At 39.4% G+C, this 15,651-nt stretch overlaps 1 protein-coding gene across 3 annotated transcripts; it reads left to right on the forward strand.

The window, feature by feature from the left end:
* The first annotated feature begins 1,857 nt into the window (after positions 1 to 1,857).
* Positions 1,858 to 15,300, forward strand: zgc:110045 (uncharacterized protein LOC664755 homolog). 3 transcript variants are annotated; one of them, XM_035951383.2, is made up of 14 exons: positions 1,858 to 2,425; positions 3,699 to 3,727; positions 6,052 to 6,162; positions 6,322 to 6,345; positions 6,469 to 6,501; positions 7,284 to 7,400; positions 7,605 to 7,736; positions 8,158 to 8,286; positions 10,067 to 10,156; positions 10,774 to 10,815; positions 11,228 to 11,303; positions 12,266 to 12,318; positions 13,511 to 13,680; positions 14,932 to 15,300. In XM_035951383.2, the coding sequence occupies exons 3-14, from the start codon at positions 6,085 to 6,087 to the stop codon at positions 14,966 to 14,968; spliced, it is 981 nt and encodes a 326-aa protein (XP_035807276.1). In that variant the 5' UTR covers positions 1,858 to 2,425; positions 3,699 to 3,727; positions 6,052 to 6,084; the 3' UTR covers positions 14,969 to 15,300. The 3 variants fall into 3 exon arrangements, with proteins under 3 accessions (XP_035807276.1, XP_035807275.1, XP_023132836.1); XM_023277068.3 differs by having other exon boundaries at positions 1,859 to 2,425; positions 14,010 to 15,300; XM_035951382.2 differs by lacking the exon at positions 3,699 to 3,727 and having other exon boundaries at positions 14,010 to 15,300.
* Positions 15,301 to 15,651: the final 351 nt, after the last annotated feature.

Genomic DNA, 15,651 nt, shown 5'->3' on the forward strand with positions numbered 1-15,651 from the left:
TTTAGAACCTAAAATCTTATTTAATGCATTTTTAATATTCTACGTGGTTTAAAATAAAAGTCATGACAAATGTTTCATTACAACAACAATCTTAAAAATTACTGTTGTAAATAATGTTATATTTACCAGATTCCATACTGGGGTGTGTATTCTCATAAAAATACAGCCATGGTTGCTGTAAAAAATGTATTGGATGTAAATTAAACTGTCACTTTGACTCTATTTCGAAATATATGTGGTAAATGTGTACATATGGTTTGAATATTGATAAGCAAAATGCACTGACAGATAAACTATGGCCGTTATTTTTATACACTGCCGTTCAAAAGTTTGGGATCACCCAGACAATTTCATGTTTTCCATAAAAACTCACACTTTTATCCATTTGCAAACAGAATTGCATGAGTTTTCTAATCATCATTTAGCCTTTCAACACCATTAGCTAACACAAAGTATCATTAGAACACAGGAATGATGGCTGGCTGGACATTTCCAAGTGACTCCAAACTTTTGAACGGTGGTGTATTATGGGATATATTAGAGTTTTGAGTTGGTTATGTAAGACTTCTGGAACTGATAATGATAATAATGAAAGAAATATGTAAAAATAACTGTTTTTCTGTAAAGGTATTTATTTAAGAGTCCTTCCTAGACATTTGAAATGTACGCTGTTATCAGTAACTATAACCGGTTATTACACCAGCAAGTCTGAGGAATCACTTCATTCCTGTTATATATAATCTGCCTTCTGCCCTCACTGACAAACAAGGTGCATGAAGGAGGACATTAATCAGAAGTGACTGGCACTCAAAACGTCATTAAAAATATTGATTAGTTAGCATTAATCCTGTCTAATGATTACTCTATGCTAGGCTGGCAGACCTGAAGACTGTTAGCAAACCACATGATGAAAGAACTATGTGTATACTAGTATGTTTATATAGGGAAAGTTATCACAGCTACTCTGTAATGTCAGTGTCCTCATGTTTTCAGGTTTTTCCTAAAGACATTTGAAATCTACTCTGCTTTCAGTAACTGTAACTGATTACGCCGACAAGTCTAGGTAATAACTTCACTGTAATCCAATTACATATAATCCCTGACTCTTTAATCTCACTCACACACAAGGTACACGAAGGAGAGGAAATTAGTCACAAGTGATTGGCATGAAATGCCAGATCATCTCATGGTCTTGAAAAGATAGAAATAACTGTCACATACTTAGTCACATGCTATGCCCTTGACAACTTCCATAGCATTGTTGTGGCTATAAAACTTTTTGCAGTTCGGACAGCAGAAGACACGGTGTTATACGCATTTTATTTTCCTCGCGTGAACTTTTATTGACCTTTATTCTTTAACCTCTAACTTAACGTTAACCCTGAAGAATCCTTTAAAAAGTTAACAATGTCAGAATACCTACACTTTCAAGAATATCTTAATCTTTCTGTTCTTCTGAGGACATTTGGAAGTTGTATTGAAATCCTAGCTGAGAAGTGAATGTAATGTGTCCCGCTTAGATGTCTGATAGATGGCCATGAGGCTCACAGCAGCCGTCATTGTCTCCGTGCAACGCGCTGAATAGTAATTAAATATGCCACTTATGCTCCACTGATTCATTTCCCTCACAATTTTGGGGCTGAGCTGAATACATTTTTCTGTGCAGAAGGGCTGTATTGTATCCAGTATGGCCTCATTACAAGGGCAGAAGGGCTTGGTGTGGGGGAGGGCAGAGGCCGTGAGGGGGGAGAAGCACCCCATGAAGACATTGTGCTTAACATCACTAAATACCTCAAACGCCACATTGTCCTTTCCAGTCCTCAATTAGTCGGGTTGCTTGTACAAAGCACCGATTTCATACAGGGAGATTTATTTTTAGAGAAAATCTGGCCCTGTGCAGGCAGGAAGCTTTCTGAAAATCTAATGAAGAACACAGCAGTCATGCAGAGTTGTTAGTCACAAAGCAACATCAGTTAACAGAGCTTCTCTTCACTGTCTGAGTTTTAGATGACTGCAAAAGGCTAGACCTTCCCGGGTTTTTTTGTTGCGGTGCTGCAACTGTAGCTTGCTCTATCTGTGTTGGACGGTGTCCAGGCGAAGAGCTTCGCTGCCCTGCCCTCAGGTCTCTTCAGCTTGTGGATCTCCATGCGGAGGAACGCCTCTTTGGTGGCTGTGACAGGGAGAATTAGGCAAGAGATGCGGGTTCACTTGCCCTGCGTAGGGGCTTATCTTGGGCTAAGCTGAGGGACTAATAGCAAAGCCAGCCTCCGCTCCAGCCGGTCTGAGGGCACAGGGAGCCATCTGTCCACTCTGTGGATAACTGACAACAAAGGGGGCAAACATTGAACACGGACTACAAATTAAAAGGTCGTTCATTTTGGAGATACCAGACATAAAGAAGAGGCACAAGTATTTTGTATACAAGGTCAGTAATTTATGCTAATCATTCTTGTTGCATTACAGGCCTCTCACTAAGCCAAAATGGCATTCTTCACTGATCAGTTTTTACTGGTAAAATAGTTGTACACTACAGTAATGTTGGAGTTCAGCCAGAAACAAAGTTGAAGTTGTTTACTTTTAATGGAAGCTAAATTTATAATGTGAGGCTTTGTTCTAATGCACGACTCCTGACTCTTATTGAGCTGGTTGTTTTTCTGCACTCTGATGTGCTCTAAATGCATTTGTTGCACTGTTCTCTTCAAAGCTAGTTAGCATTAACACATTAATGCAGGCATGTGATGAATCTCCAATAGTGTAACCTTTGTGTGGAGGGGGAATGCCATGCTGTAAGGCCTCATGCTTAGAGTCTGATATGTGGTGGCTCACAAATAGCTATGAATAGACATTACTTTAGATTTTACACAAGTGATTGCTGTTGGGTTTTTAGACATATTTAGTTGTAACAAATTTAAAATATATGGAAAATTGTTTTGGCTATGGTCTGTTTTAAAGCATTGTGTCCAAACTAAAGCACAGCTATATGTAATAATCTTGTAAAATGCAATAATTTTATCATTATAATTTTTATTTTCAGAATGTATCGACATTCTTTGTTTTCCCCTCAAGATTTGAATATATTTTCAAATGAAATCCTTCAAGTAATCCACTTAGACATTGTTCTCCATTTCCCTCAAGGATTACTGCCCTGTTTTTACTGTCTGAAACACACTTCTGCCTGTCAGTGTTGTGGGAGTTGAGTTCCTGTAGATTATCTGTTTTATCGTGTCTACTCGGCGGGTGCTGTTGTGCACCAGCGTTTTGTTCGGAAGTCTTGAGTGGGTGCTGACGTGCTAGAGGTGACAGAAATGGGTCAAAAGGGTCTTAGCATTAACTAAACAAATCCCGGCCTATAGGATTAGACAGAGATGTTTCTGTTTATTTGATGTATTCACTGTATCTTTATAATGATACACAGAGGGGAGAATAGTTGTGTCTCTTGTTAACAGAACGACACCCTCCACGTATTCACGATATTGCTGGGATTAAGTCCTTTAGCTCAGTCTGTCTGGTATTATCAACACTGGAATGTGCTAGAACAATAACATATTGTAAGCATGTCTCAGCTGCTGGAAAACCCTGTTTTATTTACTTGTCATCGCACTGATATTACCACATTTCAAATACTGACTGAACTGTGTTATCATTGGTAGCATGCTTGACTCAAACCCACATTTATTTTTGGTCTTTTTTTTTTTTAGGTGTGATATGGCGGCAGAGTTTTGTTTGTGTGAGTATCTAAGCTGGGGCCTATGGGATGGTCAGTGATCATGTATTAAAAGAATAGTTTGGGGAAATATGGAGCTTTATTACAGAGCATTATCTGTCTATAGATAGCCTACATATGAAGTTGCTGCCTGCTAACTTCACGCAGCTGCACACAAGGTCTGTCAACCGGGTGAAACAGCTAGCCTAGCTGCAAAGGTCATGAACTCCTTGGCTGGGTGCAGCAACTCCTGTGGTGCACCCAGCCTGGCAACTTGTCAAAGTTCAAAGCTAAGAAATAGACTGGCACATAAACTCCTGCAAAACCACAACGTGTCACTTTTATATGTAAATTTTGCATTGATTAGACACAACTGTGGCCCTTTTTTCAAGTCTTAGTGCTAAGCTAACTAGCTTCTGACTGCTGCTTCATACAGACATGACTGTGGTATCAATCTTCTCATTGTACTCGCTACCAAAAAGCAAATAAAGTGCATTTGTCAAAATGTGAAATTATTGCTTTAAAAAGTCATTGGTCATTAGTCCTCCTGTTGTCCTCATTTACGGGCACCAAAAAAAATATTGTTTCTTTGTCTGAAAAAATCCAAAAATTCAGCAAAAAAACCCTCCAAATATTTCTGAAAATTTGCAAAACCTTTAGGAAGAAAATTACAATAATTCATAAAAAAATTCCCTTAAAAGTTTTATTTTTTAAAAATCCCCCAAATTTGGCAAGAAAATTCTTGCAAATATTTTCAAAAAATGAGTAAAAATTGTCCAAAAAAAAATCCTAAAAACATCTAAAGTGATTACTGCTAATATAATATAGCGCTAATATTCTCTTAAGAACATTCACATAAAAATTAACCAAAAATCAAAATTGATTTTTTTGTGAATGTTCTGAAGAAACATTTTTAACATTTCTTTTTTTTCCACCAAAAAATGTTCAAAGATTTCCCAAAAATGTTGAAAATGTGGACATCAGAAGTTACACTGTGAAAATATTTTTTTTTTTCCACATTTTCAAACTTTAAAACGGGTAAATTTTGACCCGCAGGACAACATGAGGGTTAAAGTCCTTGAGTAGGATTGAATTAAACTCTGGATTAACTGGTAACACCTCATGCACCTTTGCCAATAGCGTGCCACTGTGTTCCTTCAGCAAGCAAATCTAAGGTTTGCATTAAGGTGTGAGGTGAAGCTTCACATGTGGCCACTCACTCAGTAACTCCAAACATCAAGCTGTCTCTTGTTAAATGTCTTTTTTCCATTTAGATTGTATTGTTTATTAGTTACACATTTTTTCATCTTTATCAAGCCCAGCGTTAGAAGTAAATGGAATAGTCATTCCTCAGAATCATGGTGATCTAATGAACACTGTGACCTTGGTCCCTTGCAGACTTGAAGTCTTCTCTCGGTCTGTAACGGCGCAATAATCTGCCCGTCTTCCACTGCGTCGAGACATTCTTTATTTGTTCTGCAAATACAAAGAATTGGATACGCGGCCACAACAGAGTCGACATTGTGTGGCGTCAGTGTGATATTAAGTCACACTCACATCACTTGATCCTCGGGCCTCCACAGCACAAGTGGCTTCCTTTGTACCTTATCTTATCCAAGAGTCACACAACTTGTATTTAGCTGGAACTAAAGACACAGTCCCATGTGAAGATTGCACCTAGTGATAGGCTTATCTCCCCCCGCTCACAACTACACGATCAAAAGACAAACAACAATGGTCCATAACTCATTAGAGACCATCTGTCCCCCTGATAAATTCTCAGAAAAAAATGGCATTTGGCCTATTTTTGCTGCAAAAAAGTGACTGTTCTAACTTTGCAGAATTTTGTGCTTATTCACCATTGTACTTAAGCTAATGATCCATGACATTTTCAAGATGAATCTCTACCACAGATGGATTTAACAGTGGTGATGCAGCTTACACCCACTTCATGAAAGCTTTTACATCTGCTTTGTCTGGTGGGTCTTTCCCAGGAAAATCTTGTTGATCACAGTAAATCATGCATTTCACATTTCCTGCAGCTGCAGCAATTTGACTGTAATAGACAGAAGATGAAGGGTGTCTAGCATGAGGAGTGATAATACCACAATCTCTTGAATTAATTCATCAAAATGAAGTATGGTGCAAATGAATACAAAACGGTTTTGACTTAAAATAAAGCTCAAATACCTGATGAAGGCCTAACACACTGATGCATTGTAAATGTACAAATATTACAGCAGTAGTATTTACTTGCTGATTACCTCAGCAATTTTACACGTAATTTCCCGAACCACCTCAAGTACCAATGCACTTGTTACAGATAGGCAATCTCTTTCTTTTTGCAGAGTGTTGACTTTAAATCTCGGGAAACACAGAAAATGTCTGACAAGGAAGAAATGGCTTCAGATGGGAGTTTAAACGTTACGCTGACGCTGAGGCTGTTGATGCATGGAAAGGTAATTGAGAGATGTGTAAATGGTTCCAATAATTTTGTGTACTTTTGGAGTAATAGCCTAATGGTCTGATAATAGCATGTGATTGCGATTAAAATGATTACATCCTGCTCTGAATGTGAAAAGCTGTGTTCTCAAAGACTGTTACCTTTCCATTTTCAGGAAGTTGGCAGCATAATTGGGAAGGTAGGATAGATTTATTTTTACAATCCTTTAGCCTTTATTGACTCTTACTGCTTTTTTTGTGATTGTCTTGTTGTATTGTTACTGTAAAACTAATCAAAAAACTATTTTCCTTTGTGATTTCAGAAAGGAGAAACAGTGAAGAAAATGAGGGAGGAGGTGAGCATTTGCTTGTGTTAAAAAAAAAACAAAAAAACCACACATATCTCATGTTTTCTGGCAGCTCAGTTACAACTAGAACAACAAAAGCACTCAGAGAGCGCAGTACTCCGCCAAGGCCGTTCATTCCCCCATATACCATTGTCAGAAATGTAGCATTTCTTTTTAGAAATGCAGCATTTGTTTATTCGTTATTGATGATCAGAAATCACAGCAACATAGAACTTGGCCATTTAATATAGATATACCCACAAAAAAAATGACCTTGCATTGAGCACAGGCGTGTGTTATGCACGTGTACATTATGTGCAGATACTGAATCGTGTAACCTAAATATGTAGCGGGCGGCTGTAATTGATGGGACTTGGAAACACTCACACAATTTAATCAATTGTTCCTTGTATCATTTCCGACGGATAAGTCCCGATAAGTCCGCAGCGGTCGATTTGTAGTAGGATCGCAATCATGTGATCGTCAGCAGGCACCTGACGTAGTGTTCACTTGTGGTTACAGTTACAGTGACGCCATGCTGCTATCTCGTATACGACAGAAATCTTTAACAAATCCGTGAATCCAGATTATAAGTCACATGACTGCCAAAATCTAATCACTTGGTCCTTGTGTCATTTCTGACCTTCTATGAAAATTTCATCCAAATCTGTTAGTCCGCTTTTGAGTAATGTTGCTAAAAGACAGACAGACAGACAAACCAACGGCAATCATCACATAACTCTGCCACGTCACTCCTTGCCGGAGTAATAACTGTGGTTTTGAGTTTCCAGAGTGGCGCTCGGATCAACATATCAGAGGGATCATCTCCTGAGAGAATAGTTACCATCACTGGACCTACAGAGGGCATCTTCAGAGCTTTCTCCATGATCGCACAGAAGTTTGAAGAGGTACAGATAAAACCAGATGTGCAACAAACTCCACTGCAATTAAATACTGTTTGTATTATGTTGTGTAAAATTTAAAAATTTGTCTTAAGTTCTTTAGGAAGCCGATTGCAACTTTCTTTGGTCTTATCTAACAACAACAAAAAACACTCAAATACAGTCAACACTGCAAAAAAAAAGCCAACATATTTTTGAATCCTCCCCCAGGATATTGCAGCAGCAATGACAAACAGTAACGTGACAAGCAAGCCACCTGTGACGCTTCGCCTGGTTTTCCCAGGGAGTCAGTGTGGCTCACTGATTGGCAAAGGAGGCTCAAAGATCAAAGAGATCAGAGAGGTAGGACTCTTCTTTTTTTGTTTTTAAACAGGAAGTCTTTTTTCCTGCACCGACACAGGGACAGGAAACCTCCTCCCCGGTGCTCTGACACCTTGAGTATCAAACATTCCCGTCAAACTTCACTTGTTTTTCTCCGCCTTAAAATGTGTATGTTTTTTTGGTAGCTGCTCATGAAAATCCCACTGATTATGCCTGCAAGGATCGGCGAAGGCTGAATACACATTCTGAATGGACAATATTTGTGTGTGCCTCTTCAAATATTGGAGCACACGTTGCTATTTGGCTTGCAGCTGCTCCCTGCATGTCAAAATGTGTTCAGGGTAATTTGTGGGTACTTGAAACAGCATTTCAATTTGGATGATGGTGTGCTCTTTTCAGCAATAAATAGGCTTTGTTTCTTCTCTTCTCTGGTGATGTTAAGACCACAGGCGCTCAGGTTCAGGTGGCAGGAGACATGCTGCCGGACTCCACGGAGAGGGCTGTCACAATCTCCGGCACTCCACAGGCCATCACTCAGTGTGTAAGACACATCTGCTCTGTGATGCTAGAGGTAAGTACTGTCTGACAGCAGATGATCTTCACATTCAACAACTCCATTTAGGCGTCAAATATGTCACATTCATTTAGGATGTTATGGAAGGTATTCAGTGGCACATTTGGGATGTTTTCAAGGCTAAAACTCTGCAGTTACGTTGCAGTGACTGGTCATTCAGATGGTTTATAATGGTGGTTCCCAACATTTTTATGTCTGATGAAAGTGAAATATATTATTTAACAAATATACACGACCGTTCAAAAGTTTGGGGTCACCCAGATGATTTCATGTTTTCCATGAAAACTGACACTCTTATTCATGGTGCTAACATAATTGCACAAGGGTTTTCTAATCATCAATTAGCCTTTCAACACCATTAGCTAACACAATGTAGCATTAGAACACAGGAGTGATGGTTGCTGGAAATGGGCCTCTGTACCCGTATGTTCCATTAAAAATCAGCTGTTTCCAGTTAGAATAGTCATTTACCACATTAACAATATCTAGACTGTATTTCTGATTCATTTAATGTTATCGTCAACACTTTGCATTCAAAATAAGGACATTTCTAGGTGACCCCAAACTTTTGAACAGTAGTGTATAAGTGGATACTGATACTGTTAAAATAATTGTTTCCATACATTTGAATTATCAGTGTTTAGATATTTTGGTCAGATTGTCACTCATACTATACTACCACAGCAACAGCATATTTCACGCACTGTCAGCTAGAGCTGCAACAATTAATCGAGTTGTCAGCTATTGAATTATTCACAGCTATTTTATTAACTGACATTTTGACTAATATAAGAAAAAATTTAAATGTTTCCAGCTTTGACAATTTTAAGACTTTGCGGTTTCATTATTTCTCTGACACTAAACTGAATACTTTTGGATTGTGAACAAAACAAGACATCTGCATCAGTGACAGAGCCAGACAGTTTTATAGGGTGTCCAGGCAGAGATCATTACTCACACTGGGCTCATTATTTGTTCTGCACGGCAAATCACTGTAGACCAAATAATCAAATTTAGTAGTTTTATCATTTTGATTTTTTGCTTATGCAGACATGACTGCCATGTAAATGTACACTATGATCATTCACATGTAATAAGATTTTTTAATGCATCTCTCCATTGACTTCAAAGGAAATTTGGAACAGTTGCTCCAAGTTATGCCCTGTAAATTGTTAATATTACAGTTTATATGAAATTAGGATTGGGCTGGACGTCCATTTCTATGAATATATGCATATTCGTCTAACAAGCATCACTTTTGGTTCTGTGGAGACTTTGATCTGAGGTGCATGTAGCCACCCTGGAACACCCCTTGGTCCCACCCATGATTTAAAGATGTCATCTTGGGCTTTGGAAAACACTGATTAACATTTTTCACCATTCCCTGATGTCTTATCAGTCAAACATCTAACCAATTAGTTGACATTGATAAAAATCACTACTTGCAGCCCTATGGCTAACTGTAGCATGTGGTTTTATTATATTCCAACAACCTAGCAGCGGTATAAGTTTGGATTTCTGTTTAGTAGCCACGTGAACTCTTTTTATTGTGGCGAAAAAAACTCACTATATTCAGCTCTGCTCACAGTTGTATCATGGGTTTCTTTAGCCCAAGGTTTCGTGTAACTTTCTCAGCCGATGAAGGGGCATAATCAGATTCAGTGAATGCAAAAAAAAAAAGCATATAAAATGCATCAATGCCAGTGAGAGTTCTTCTCTCGGCTGTAACTGTGTATACATTTTTCTCCCTCTTTGGTTTGCATGTCTGTTTCTCTAGTCTCCACCAAAAGGAGCAACTATTCCCTACCGTCCCAAGGTCATACCTGCTGGAGCCCATGCAGTATTAGCACCACAGCACTCTGCACAAGTAAGTAAACATCTGGGAGTTATTCACTTCAGCTTGTGAAAGGCAACTGAACAGGCTCTTTATTTCGTGGGATCTCAAGCATCACCCTGATCATTAGGCTGATCATGTTTTCACCACTAGAGGGACACATCTGTGTAATTATATATAAGCTCTTCATACTGTGATCTTGTCACCAGAGAGATGAGGCAATGGCCACACTAGCAAGTATTCAGCCAAACTGCAATGTGACAGAGATAAGAATAACTGGCATTTACATTTTAATAATTCCCTTGCAGTGGGAGACCTGAGTGATGTTGTGACTAAAGCCCATGTTCTCCATGCGCTGGCTAGCCACTGTCCTGAATTTGGCACAGTCTGCTCTGACCTATCAGACATCTGTTTATGTTATTGGATTTCTTGCCAGTGGTCAAAGAGGGAAAAAAACAGCAGATGACATTTAGATGAAATTCCACCAGATCTATACATATTAGAGCTATGGAAAAGAGGAAAGGATTAGATTTTCACTGTGCTGAGTTCACTCTTCATACTCTGTGACAATCTCATCTTTCAAGTAACATGTTGAAGCATGTCTGTGCCGCCCCGTTATATAACTACATCTCATCTTATATTCCTTTCAGGCCTTTGCAATTCCTGGACAGTATGCTTTTGCACATCAAGATGTAAGTATTTTCATCCGAGTGACTGACATCCGTTCTAATGACTTGCTCCTGCCCACTCCTTCCAAGCCACCAATACGCCCTCTATATACCCTTCTTTGCAAAGATGAAATGTCAGTAAGCCTGATCGTTTTACATCATTAACACTAACCCACAGTAGCAGCATGCATTGATTGAAATGGAAATTAATATCTTAAGAGTTTCCGATCAGTTGTAGCTGTGTAGTCAGAGATTTGACTGTATTTTCAGATGACTGCTATGACAAGCCAGCATGCTTTCAGAGGAAATGAATCTCTTCACACTGACACCATCTGTGATGTTTGTGAACTTGAGATTGGCTCTGTATTGTAGTTGTCAGCTCCTCTGAAATAATCCAGTTTGATTGGTTAGCTCTAACTTCCTTCCTACCCTGCAGTTGACCAAGCTTCACCAGTTGGCTATGCAGCATATCCCCCTCCCCTCCCTTGGGCAGAGCAACCCTACCTTCCCTGGTACGTACCCACGGCTCCCCGGGGAAGTCCATCTATCCCTCTGTCTTCACTCCTCTTCGAATCACACCATCAAAACACCCCTGTCACTTCAGCGAGGATCAAGGATGTCTCCATTCTCTCAGAGTTTACAGACTCTCACAGGTTTTTTTAGTAGAGGGTGGCTTTACAGAGATGTACATATAACAAAACTGACCTGTTATGCTTTACAATGCATCTACTTGTACCAGAAAATAGGATGAAAAACAGAAGAATATTGAAAAGGATAGTGATGTTTTAAGGTAGAGCCACCAAACCATTTGATTATCAACAATCTCGAAAGTTCATCGCTGAAATATTTATAAACCAAAGAGAATATTTGACAGACTGAAGCAGACAGAATGAAATACTGAGAAGAAGCAGCAGCTGTCTCTGAGAGGGAAATGTGAAAAATGACAGAAATATTTACAGTTTAGTAAATATTTAACCATTTCTCACTGTTTCTCGCATCCCTTCAAATTTTTAGCTCCATTCGCCCAAATTCCCTCTCCAAAAAACAAATCCTAATCTCTCAAACCTCCACCCCTCCACCTCAGCAACATTTCTCCTCCACATCTAACATGGTCTTAGTCAGACCATCCCTCACCTCAACCACCCCACATACTCATATATTCCGCCACAACTAACTGAGCAGAATACATAACATTTTAATTACGCAGGCAGGACTGATGTGACAGTGATGCTTATGAACAGTTAAAAAGCAGCTTTTCTGATAGTAGCAATATGAAATATGTGCATAGAGAATATGTAAAAACTGTGTATGTGTTTGTAGAGAGATTTTTTGCCATATGCCATCTTCATGTTCTTAAATTAGCAGTGTAACAGTGATAGTAGTGAAGTAGACAAAGTAGGGCAACTTGTCATGCCATGAAAGTGGAAGCCATTAGTGCCATGCTGTTGTTAGCGCTCCTTGTCCTACTTTGCAGGATTGGATGCATCTGCCCCCACAAGTTCACAAGAGCTGGCAATACCTAATGATGTAAGTGCTACATTGTTTGTGTTCTTCCAGCACTAAAACCTGCACTGATAATCCTCATGCTGCTGACTTCATTAAAACTTTCTAGGAGGACAGCTATAATGAGGAATTTTTGGATACAAATGCTTCTTAGCTACAGAAGGCAATTTATTCTGTTCATAGTACACATGGTAGTGTTAGTGGTAGCAGTGTTAATGAAAATTACAACATAAAAAAACAGTGGACCACCAGTAGAAGACAGTTTTAAAGGCTTTTTAACAATCTGTTAGCTATGCTGTTTTAGATATAGACAATACTGTTTCCATCTGTATACATTTCTAGAGAATTACACATACTGTAGTACAACCTAATTTTTGCCTTTATTTTTTTGAGTAATATACTTATTTGCTTTCTTGCTGACACTTAGATGAGTAATGTTATTAGCCCTCTCATGTTTGTACAACAAACATGAAGCTCCGGCCAGCAGCCTCAGAGACAGGCAAAGGACACCTACATCTGTCACTTTTTAGCATTCATGTCATAGCTTGTGTGTTTATGCCTACAAAAAAACACTGTGTAAAAACTAATTTCGGGGTGGACTGTGTGTCAGACTATTTCTTGGGCAAGAGCAGTGTCTTCCTGGCTTCATGCTGTTACCAGGCAACCAAATGAGACTCTAGGAAGTCACTGTCACTGTAGCTCTTCCTAAAACCAGTCAGTTTATGCAATGCAGGAAACAAACAAGGAAGATTTTAATTATTGAGCTGTAGAGGTGCTGGTAGGTGGATTTTGTTAGCTTCAGACAGAGTCAGAAAACTTGTTATTCCTGTTCACTCTCCATCATATTTGCCTCATACATATAAGAGTGGGATCAGTCTTCTTATCTAACTTTCAGCAGGAAAATGAATAAACATGTTTTCCAAAACAGTAAACAGTGTGCTTACAATAAAACAAAGTGCTCTAATGATGATATGCAGATGGTCAGTTTTCATTTTGTTTAATTTTTTTATTTGATTGGCATAATGCACCATGGGCAGGATTTCCGTTGTTACAATAATGCAGCTAGAAATGTTTTATTTTTTTGCGGAAAACCACCAGGTTGCTGAAGTGCTGCCATCACCATGGCTTCCAGATTATGTTTTGAAATGTAATTCCTAAAAAGCATAGGAACATGAGCTGTTTTGTGATTTGCATGTTTCCAATCCCTCCTTCCTAGTTTATTGGCTGCATAATTGGAAGACAAGGCAGCAAGATCAATGAGATTCGCCAGGTCTCTGGAGCTCACATCAAAATTGCCAGCGCCACTGATGGCTCAGCCATGCGCCAAGTCACAATCACAGGCTCGCCAGCAAGCATCAGCGTGGCCCAGTACCTCATCAACGCCAGGTAAGACATTACGCAGGGCAGCCACGTCCAGCAGGGCTTCACATCGCAGCCTGATCATAAGACAGCAAAACACCATGCTATTGTATGAGGGCAGAGTTACTGTGTTCAGGGTGAGGCTGGATTTGTTCCAACTCACTGCTCCTTTCTCTTGACAGCATTAAAATCCTGATTGTCTCTGCTTTTTAACACATTCCTTCTTTGATTCTTGTTTTGTCCTCTCTCTCACCTCCCCTCTCCTTTGTCTCACCCCCCTCCCCTTTTCATTTTTTCACTGTCTTCTCTTAACCCAACACCATCTCAACCACCCCTCCAAACATCACGACCTGCAGCTTAGAGATGGCTAAATACACCATGCAGGCCGCTTCCTCTGCGACCCCAGTTGATCTCAACATGAGCTTCTCTCAGTCTGCTCCCACTGCCTCCACTGCTGCTACCTCTATGGCCGTCCTGGCGGCCACCACCCCAGCCCCCACCACCATTAACGTCCACTCTCCCTCCACCTTACCAGCCATCCAAAACCCACACTACGCCGTCCCCGTTTCCAGCCTTCTTGGCATGAAAACTCTCCCTGTCCTGGCTGTCCACCCAGCAGCCACTTCCAGCCTAACACAGGGTTTATCCCCTTACACCGCAAAAATGCCAGCCTCCGGCGTCAAAAAGTCAGAGCGGCAGAAGTTTGCTCCTTATTGATGCCTCCTTTTAAAGTCTAGTCCACGTAGGTGGCTGATAGGACATTATTCAAAGATGGCAAATTATTTAATATTAAGCATATGGGCTTAAAGATAGCTTACACCAGTGTGTAAGTTTTGCCAGCGGAACATTGTTTTACATAAATCAGGAAGATATTAGATGCAGACTGAGCGGATGGTAGTATTAAAACATGTCCTCATTAATTAAAAGAGGCAGCAGAGGTGCATATTAACTCAGTATTATCTTATGGACATGCATAACAATTAATGTGCGTAACTCAGGCTTGTATTAGTATCCATGGAGATGGATTCATGTTCCAGAGCTTTATATGAAGACTTATTCCAGGAAATGTTTTTTCCATGATGCAGATATTGGTTTAGTTTTTCTATCTGTCTATGTAGTCTTTGTTAGAAAATGGAAACTAGCATTAAAAGATGTGGTGCTTTGTTGGCAGCAGGCTGTTAAAATCTTTGTCTTGTACAGTAGAAATCAGTGTGTTAAGTATTTTTAACAAGGATTGCTCCACTCTTCTGTCATATTTCCCCCTTTCTTCCACTATAGGCTCTCATCAGTGCTAACAGGCTTGGGTGTTCTGTAGTAGCGTTGCACTGTTGCAGTTCTGATGGGATTATCTTAAAGCCACATTGGATTCTAGTGGATTTCACTCTACACAGTAATCCTGTAGAGCCGGACTGGCCTAACTAACTCATTTACTGGTTCTGTACACAAGCTTTTTTTTGTTTGTTATATTCTACAGCCTGAACAAGTGGAATGCTTCAACTGTCAGCATCTGAAATGGACGCTGATCAATTCTTTTAAGAAATGTTTTATTCATGTGTTTCTGACGTGGGTCCATCCCCCAAACAATGCAGATTTATAATATTTGTTGATGAAATGACTCTGAAATAAATGGGACTTTTTATGAATGCAGATTGGTTGTTTTCTTCTAATTCTGTCGGTGTTAAAAGTCACTTATTTTTCTGCTCATTTTCTGACTCCTAAATATAAACACTGGCTGTGAGGATTTATCTTCTGTTTATTCTCGGTTCGGAGCTTGAATTGTACATACTACACATTTACACTCAGCTGGAATTGCAGTTAATACCTCAGAAGCTATTTGTTTAATGCATTATGAATCAAAGTGTAAACAGTCATTACTTTTTTTGTATAAACAAAATATTTTAAATGTTGAGTTTGTTCGACTTTGTATACATGGAACTGAATAAGGCATCAGGGGATGTGGTGTGATGTTTGTTCAGTTTTCACATTTAATTGATGCAA

Source organism: Amphiprion ocellaris, chromosome 16 (assembly GCF_022539595.1).
Source record: "Amphiprion ocellaris isolate individual 3 ecotype Okinawa chromosome 16, ASM2253959v1, whole genome shotgun sequence".
Classification (NCBI taxonomy): domain Eukaryota; kingdom Metazoa; phylum Chordata; class Actinopteri; family Pomacentridae; genus Amphiprion; species Amphiprion ocellaris.

What these genes read in the sequence shown, in the direction of transcription:
- zgc:110045 (XM_035951382.2), top strand. Translation starts at nt 6,085, where the DNA reads ATGTCTGACAAGGAAGAAATGGCTTCAGATGGGAGTTTAAACGTTACG. An exon ending in GGCTGTTGATGCATGGAAAG is followed by an intron (nt 6,163 to 6,321) that starts GTAATTGAGAGA and finishes TTCCATTTTCAG; the next exon opens with GAAGTTGGCAGCATAATTGG. An exon ending in TTGGCAGCATAATTGGGAAG is followed by an intron (nt 6,346 to 6,468) that starts GTAGGATAGATT and finishes TTGTGATTTCAG; the next exon opens with AAAGGAGAAACAGTGAAGAA.